General features: G+C 40.9%; 1 protein-coding gene across 1 annotated transcript; it reads left to right on the forward strand.

The window, feature by feature from the left end:
• Positions 1 to 567: 567 nt before the first annotated feature.
• Positions 568 to 2929, forward strand: LOC100383382 (uncharacterized). Its single transcript, NM_001176037.1, has 2 exons — positions 568 to 1671; positions 2251 to 2929. Exons 1-2 carry the CDS (start codon positions 1492 to 1494, stop codon positions 2539 to 2541), a joined length of 471 nt encoding a protein of 156 aa, NP_001169508.1. The 5' UTR covers positions 568 to 1491; the 3' UTR covers positions 2542 to 2929.
• The last annotated feature ends 5441 nt before the right edge of the window (positions 2930 to 8370 follow it).

Raw genomic sequence — 8370 nt, forward strand, 5'->3', positions numbered from 1 at the left:
CGCTTCTTCCTCGGAATCGTAATATGAAATGGAGCAAGGTGACTTTTTGTTCTCCCACCATTGTTCACACATGATGATGATGCAGTCTACTCCACTTTGTAGATAGGAATAGAACCTCAACCATAGGAGGTAATGTAGTATTCGATACTGAAGAGTCAAGATGACCCCTCGCGCAATTATTCATTAGTTTTTGGACCGCCCTGCGCAGAGAACAAAGTGCTAGTCCATGGGCGGGGTAGGGCTATTCTGAAACCATCCACACATGTCGCAAGCAAGCAATCAATCAATCAATCAAAGCAGTGGCAACGGACATCGTCAGCCCACATTTTTTTATTGCTTGCACTGCTGCCAGTGCCAGCACAAGGGCTGCAGACGCCGGAGAAGATTCTAAACACCTCTCCCCCTCTCTCTAGTCTCTACTCGCCCCTAGCTTTTCCATCTCTTTTCTCCTCCACCCGAAATGATTCAATTTGGCAAATTTTTTTCTCACTCTAAAACCGCCCATTTCCCGGCTATAAATGGCCCCTCCTCCAGGCTTCAATTCCCTTTTCCCCTCTTCCCGAGCTCCCTTGCTAGGTTCCTCGTCCGCCTCTCTGTCCTAGTCTCGTCAGCAACAGCACAGTGTTGTTACTGACGCGCCTTCACTCTGTTGACCTGCATCTAGCCAAGTTTATTTGGAGACTCCAACCTTTGGTCTCCCAAACTTGGAGCTCCCAAGGGGAGAGGTTCTGCCAAAATTTTGGCTTCTGAGCATCCATTTTCAGGGGGAGGTTCTGCCAAAATCTGCTCCTGTGAACATAGATTTCTCAAGGGGAGGTTCTGCCAAAATTTCCTCCTGTAACCACCAGCTTTCCAGGGGGAGATTCTGCCAAAATTTCCTGCACTGATCATCATTCTTCTAAGGGGAGGTTCTGCCGAAGTTTTCTTGTGTGACGACGACGATCAGTTTCCAGGGGGAGATTCTGCCAAAATTTTCTGCACTGACCATCAGTCTTCCAGGGGAGGTTCTGCCAAAATTTTCTTCTCTCACTATCACTTCTCCAAGGCCAAGCCCTGCCAAAATTTCCTTCATATATCACATGCATCGTAGACATACAGACAATAAACTCTAATTTGCAAAGGTAACAAAAAAAAAAAGAGTGCTTTCCTCCTTGGCCTTGATGGTAGGCTAGTAGAGAAAACCGCGCGCAGCATCTGTTTACATGTTGTTGCTCGTCCTGTCCGAGCACCTCCTTTCCAGATTTATGGTCGGTTCTGCCCTAACCCGCCTTGTCCAGTCCTTCTCTGTTGTTTTCCTCTACTGGTTTTATGTCTTCTCAGTAAGCCGCCAGTAGTTGGACTCACCTTTTCAAGTTATCTAGGCATTTCCTATATATTTACCACATATAAAAATTATACTAAGGCAGTAACAAAAGAGGTGCCTTTATATCTGACAAACAGAAGGGAGTGAAAAAGTTTAGATTACACCTCAGTTTGCCTGTGGTGACAACTATGTCAAGTGGCACTTCGTCCGGATCGAGCCGGTGGGTCCAAAGTTCTAGATCCGAGGATGACCTAGATCTCCAGGCCCAGATGGAGAGGAGGAGAAAGCGGAGGAAGGAGTCGAATCGGGAGTCAGCTCGGAGGTCTAGGCAACGGAAGCAAGAACACCTTGACGACCTCACCTCACAGGTATATATGTGTGTTATTTATGTCCTATCATATAATAAGGCGATGTTTGGTTTTTAAGGAAATAATTTTTAGTCCTTTTTAGCTTCTAAATTGTCAAACACATGGACTAAAAAAAGGATTATCTCTATCTTAATCTCTTTGTTTGATAATTTATGGACTAAAAATGACTAAAATGGATGGACGAAAAATTAGTCCCTAAAAATCAACCACCCGTAACTCTATTATAATTCATGATGCAAGTTTAAATCAAATTTAGTTTGTTCAGTTCAGTCTTTCCTCTTAGTTCACTTCTTTATTCATGAAGGCTTGCACTCATATGCAGGTGAAAAAGCAAAATATATGACAACAAAGTCCAACTTGAAAAATCTACCCAAACAAGCGCAATAACGGTGCTCCCACAAACCACCAATTTCTTCCTAGCTAATTCACTGAACAGTGCTAATAAATAAATAAGTCTACCATCAGTATCTGCTCTGATCGTTAATTATTTCTTTTTCACTAAAATTGTCTAAACATAGCAGAAACAAGCTAGGATTGAATTCATATATCTGAGCGGTGTATTATTGCGGACTGAAACAGGTAAATCAGCTGAAGGACCAGAACAAGCAGCTCAGCATGGCACTGAGTATAACCAGCCAAAACCTTGTGGCAGTGCAAGCGCAGAACTCTGTTCTGCAGACCCAGAAGATGGAGCTGGACAGCAGGCTGGGTGCCCTGACGGAGATCCTCTGGTACATGAACTCAAGCACCAGCACCAGCACTGCTCCTACAAATCCAGCCATAGCGAACGACTTCACAGCATGGAGCAGAGCCTCTGATATTCTTGGTGGAACCAGCTACAGCGCCATAGACCTGTACCAATGCTTCTAGCTCTAAGCTCTAGCTCTAGAAGAGAGAAGGTGGCTGTGGCATATGACATAGTGGTAGGGCCAGGAAGAAAGGAGGCGGGCAGGCATCAAGTTCTGTTCAATCGTGTGGGGCCTTTGTGTCACTGTTGATGTGTGCAGTGTGTGCTTGATGCTTCTCCCTCCACTGTTTATTTTCGAGGCGACGGCGATGTTTTGGTTTGGTAGAGACTCAAGGACGGACAAAATGGCAGAAAGTTGCCTTGGCTTTGTGTGACGTAAATGCAGTTGTTCTCCGGTATTTATATGGCAAATAATATTGGGCCAGCTAGTGAAAAAGACAGGCAGATGATTTGATGTGGCTCTTGATATATAGGGAAATAATATGCGTAACGATGATTATAATGTTTATTAAGATGTCGATTTGATGTCAATTGATATCCGTTTCCAGTCTTATTATGTTTGATGCTTACCTCTGTTTTTAAATATTTATCGTTCGCTAGTTTATTTTTGAACTAAAATGCGACAAATAAAAAAGAACAGAGACGGTAGTAAATAACTAGAAGCCGATTCTCACTGACATAGGTTCACATTCCAAAGTGATTTAAAATGTCTATTTTTAGAATAAAGACCCAAATTACCGGAGAAATAAGTATGCACAAAAAAACTACTTTCTAGAGCCTAAACTCTCAGAAGATACGTGGATATCCTCGGAATTTAACTAAACTCTTGGAATTTGGCGGATCCTGTCGAAAGTTAAGCCGTCAGAAAGAATTGGTCGAAAGTTAGACTAATTTACTGTTGAAGGCTTTCCTCTTCCAAATGTCCTAAAAAACGTGACTAATATGTTTTTCAGTGTAAAATAGACTGTTATAGGAGGCTTCGGCTTTGAGATGAAGTTATGTGTGATATGAAGATACGACCTGAAGGCAGGATAAATGGACGCCGAAGCTGTGGCTGAAAGAGCTTCGGCTTAGTATAATGACAAAGGTGAAAGATGGAACCGACATAAAAGAGAAAAGACTACTTAGTCGTTGATAGCTTACCTTATGATTAGCAGTATATGTCAGGGACATGAATGTAATTTTGTCCGGGCTGCGTCCCGCGCCTATAAATAGATGAACAGTAACACCGTACTGTTCACGCTGAATTGTAATCACTCTTGCGCCACTCTCGCATTTTCACCTTCTGGCAAGCTGAAGGTATCAATGTAATATAAATATTGTGGATATTTATTCATGTTCATAAAATGAAAATATAAATAATTTACTGATATATCATCATTATTTATATTCTTTTGTATTTCATGTACTTTTGTTTATATTTGTTCACTGAGATGATGAAGGTATGTCCTTCATGACCTTCGTCTGAAGATTATTATATCCAAAAGGAGATAATGTGCTGAAGGACGAATGTCTCTAATCGTTAACAATTGTGTTGCTTTGTTCTTGATGTATAGCATTCGAGAACAAAGACCAACACTTACGATGGTGGCATCAGAAGATAACTAACTTTCAATGGCCAAGACAGCCTGTCGAAAGTTATTTCAAGCAGGACCCACCATACACCATGCGTCAAGATGATGACATTAGCGGCTTAACTTCCAAGAGTCTCTAGGGGCCTCTAGGAAGTTAGTCTTGGGGGCCTTCTTTAGCCGAAGATCCTCAGTGCGTTAATTTATCAGTTATCCTTAAACTCCAAGAGGCTCTAGGGACCTCTAGGAAGTCACTAGCTTGCTCAATAGATCGTATGCATAGGTTTGAGAGCACGATTGAAATTTTGACGAAGTTGTACCCGTAACTATAAATAGAAGCACAATACCATGCATTGGGGATAGCTTTTTGATCAAAGTGAATTGGCTTGCTCCGCCTACGAAGTAGTGCTTCCCTTTTGCCTTCCATTACTGATTGTAAAGCTGAAGGTATATTTGTAACCATTTGTTATATTGTAAAGAATGAAGCAAGACAATAACATGTCAAGAAGAGTAATCCATTCTATCTTTTATGCTTTATGGTTTATTATTGTTTCTACCTTTTCATGCCTCTCATCTTCTCCCATGTATTAATCTTCGAGGAAGAATTAATTAAGGGATGAAGTTTAAAACTCATTTATTTCTGTTGCCTTGTTTTTGATATATCCAAAGGAATAAAAACAAGTGACAAACATTGGCGTCCACCTTTGGTGAATTCACAACTACCACAAGGAACGTCTTCGTCATGCCTTCGAAGAATACTAGTAAAGGTCGAAAGACTCCAAAGTCGTTTCCAAGGTAATGCAGGGTCAGATTCAAAAACCTTCAGACGAAGGCATAGTGCTTTTCATCTTTGTCACCATTTGCATCATATCATCATTCCATCATCATAGCATACATACCATTCTGTACAATCTTAAAGGGCGGAGAAAGGAAAGTACCATTCTCCCTGCAACATTGGGCAAAGAAGGGAAAAATCCTTCTTCTTGCAACAGGTAGGCACCTTCGGACATTTGGCACGACTTCTGAGAGGAGGCTTTCATCCCATAAGGTAAGAGGTACCTTCGTTAATTTTATCCAAATGCTATTTTCTAACAAAGTATGTTTCAATATTCATTACAAAGCGTGTTTTTTTGCCTTCGGTTCAAAAGGTACATATGTTTGTTTCATGCTCCATAAAGAAGTAGCATGGAAATTCACACAAAGCATGTATATTACATGAATATTTACATATAGCACAAATGTACTCCCCAAGTTTTCTAATACAAATGTTTATCAGTTCTCTTTCAGATCTCTTTCAGCAATGTCATTAAGTACTTCTTAAACAACTTCATCTATTGTCTTATGAACTACTTCAAGTTCAGCCAAGACATCCTTCAGCTTGGGGTCATTCCTCGAAATGTATGGCTCGGGCACTGGCGAGACGACAGTTGTGAAGAAGCATTCATACCATAAAAGTACAAATAACTACCCAAAGCATCAATAAGTAAGTAGACAAGATACCTTCGAGTTCCTTCAGTCTTTAGGATTCTCTAGCTACTTTGGCATCCCTATGAACCTGCAACACAAATACTACATTTGAATATTATGGTACAAGAACCGAAGCTACCAATGAAATATTCAAAAGAAACATTTCTTGCATTATCTCTTGTAGCTTCATCTGCCACCTGCCTCCTACCAGCACGCCAAAAATTAAGTATGAAACCTTCTCCCTAGCTCAATAGCTTTGCCTGAATGACCCTTGATATCATCCACATAAATTTCAAACTTTGATTGGATAATGGATTTTACATGATCGCAACCAGCCTTCTCAAGTAAGGAAATTGTTCCTTGAGCACCCACGCACGCGTAGAAATCACCTCGACTAGTCAAAACTTTGTCGAAGGCCTCCACTTCGCCTTCGATCCATTTCATCAGTAGTGTCACCATAAACAAACTCCTCACTGGAGAAGGCACCAATATTGATAAACATATTCTTCAGCTTCTTGCAACGTTGGACAACAGTGGAGAAGCATTCATCTTTGGATTCATGAAGTTCTTCAACAATTTTTTGTAGTCTATCTCTTTCGGTTTTAGCAATTTCTTGCTTTGTTTTTTCCACTTCAAAGTTTTCGTTGGCCTCATCAAATTTCTATTTTAACTCAACCATCTCAGTCCTATGTGCTTCGGCTTTGTGCTGTTATCTTCGCTTCAAGATCGGCGATACGCTTCGCACTCTAAGCATTCTCACTTTCTAGCTTCGAAATCTTACTATCTTTTTCTTCAGATAATTTTTGAAACTTAGCATGGTCTCCAATCAAGTCACTCGCTAAGGTGTTCAACATTTCCTCTTTTTCTTCAACCTTATGTTGAAGCTTGACAACTTTAGACCGAAGGTTACCAAAAGAAATTCGAGTAATTTCATCTTTGGCATCTTTCTTATCCTTCAGAGCTTTACTCAAAATAAGTCCCTATATATTACAAAGATTAAGTCCAAAAACCAATCGACAAAGTTTGATCCATAAAAAGATAATATGCAAGGTCATATGCTAATTTTAAATTGTTATAGGGCAAACAATCTGCAAGTTGATCCTTCACAATAGCAGAAAGCCTATATTCCAACTTGGGATAACCCATCTTGTCCATCATCTTGCGACATACTTCAAGTTCTCTATTGTCTGAAAGGCAATAGAGATAGTCATCCTCATCATTGCGACAATAAACAAGCAAGCCCAAGGGGTACTTTAGATCTTCGACATAATCTTGGACTTTGGCAATTTGATCCGCAGTCAGTTCCCCCTAGAGGCATACCGAATAATATACTCTCCACCATCTTGGCGGTGCCTCCTCAATCGCCACTGAATTGGTCTTTTTCTAAGAATACTTGGCTTTAGAGCCTTCGACTTCTTCCCTTTATTTTTCTTTAAGAGCATTGGCTATAGTGTAAGTCTTCGAAGCACTAGCTTTCTCTGGGTCAAGGTCAAACTTTGGGCTAACAACCACCTCCAGCTCAGCCTTCACACTATTAGCAACATGTGTGCTGAGAATAGGTTTGATGTTCTTTGGCATAGCAGGCGACACCACTTTTATAGGCTTCTGTCCACAGGTTTTAAAATATTAGCCACCCGTCTTCCCTTCTGAGGTGTACCTTCGGGGACTGCTTTAGGCTTCGGTTGAGCCTCTACCTTCGGATGTGCTTCTAGTTGGAAGCTAGCCAGAGACACCTCATCTTAAAATGGTACCTCGATAATTTCCTCTTCATTCTCCTTCTCCTCCTACTTCAGAAATAAAAACCATTGCAAAAACATCCGGATAAAATTTATCTAAGCAATCAAAAGCCAAGTAACCATTACCTTCGTAAGTACGGGAAAATGAATCTTTGGGTCAATAGCTGGTGCAGTCTGGGTGATAACTTCTTTAGTAGAAGTCATAAGCGCAGGCAATACCGCTGCCCTATCCTCACAATAAGACCTTGGCTGCTTCGCCAAAACTTTTAGTCTCTTTTGCTTCGACGTAGCAGAAGGTGATTTCTAAGCTCTCTTTCTCTTCTTCCCCTTACCTTGAGCTGAGGAGTAATCAAGATATATAGAGCGAATAGAATCGAAAACTTGATTCAACCTTCTTTTCCCTCGAGCACCAAAAGCAACACTCAAAGCTTCATCTTCCTTCTTCATGTAAATTCCCAAGATTTCATTACACGTTGATTCAATGGCCTCTAGCCATTCGTCATTTGGTTCACCAAACTGACTTATGTATCGCTATGTATACTTTAAATTCACCAAACCACCCTTCCCCTCCCTTGTTCAGATGCGCTGCACTCGTCAACCTTTGAGATTTCCCACTCATTCACAGGGGGCATACCCTGAAGGCTATGTGTTCCTAGACTAGATCTCTAGTACCAATGTAACTGTACACGACATTAAAAGCCACCAAGCAAGCTTGAGCTTCTTCGTCATTAGAACCGTTGGCCTCTTTATACCTAAACAAGACACAATGGGCCTCGAATAATCTCCTTGATATCCTCCTTCTTCTTTAAGTCATTTTTACGTAAAACCACTGCCTTGTCTAGGAAGTCGACCACTTGCTTCGGTATGCCAAGATAGGGCACCGAGCATCCGATCGATATGCGAAGGTGTAGCAACCAAAATTGTTATGAAGCTATTATTTCCCATTTGCTTTTGTTTGATAATGCAACTCATGAATATTGCAGAAACAGTCAGCATTCGGATCCACGCCTTGGCTTCTCACTACCCAAATAAAAATATCTACCCTCATCAAAGCTTTTGGGGTTAGTTGATGAAGGTAAATATTAAATTTCTTCAATAGTTCTACCAGCATTTTGTGTAGAGGAAACCGAAGGCGAGCCTTCATAAAGCTTCAGTAAGCCATCACTTCATCTTTTTC

This window comes from Zea mays, chromosome 7 (genome assembly GCF_902167145.1).
Source record: "Zea mays cultivar B73 chromosome 7, Zm-B73-REFERENCE-NAM-5.0, whole genome shotgun sequence".
Classification (NCBI taxonomy): Eukaryota; Viridiplantae; Streptophyta; class Magnoliopsida; order Poales; family Poaceae; genus Zea; species Zea mays.

Coding starts and splice junctions, on each gene's coding strand:
- LOC100383382 (NM_001176037.1), top strand. CDS start 1,492: ATGTCAAGTGGCACTTCGTCCGGATCGAGCCGGTGGGTCCAAAGTTCT. Junction 1,672..2,250: donor TTGACGACCTCACCTCACAG/GTATATATGTGT, acceptor GGACTGAAACAG/GTAAATCAGCTGAAGGACCA.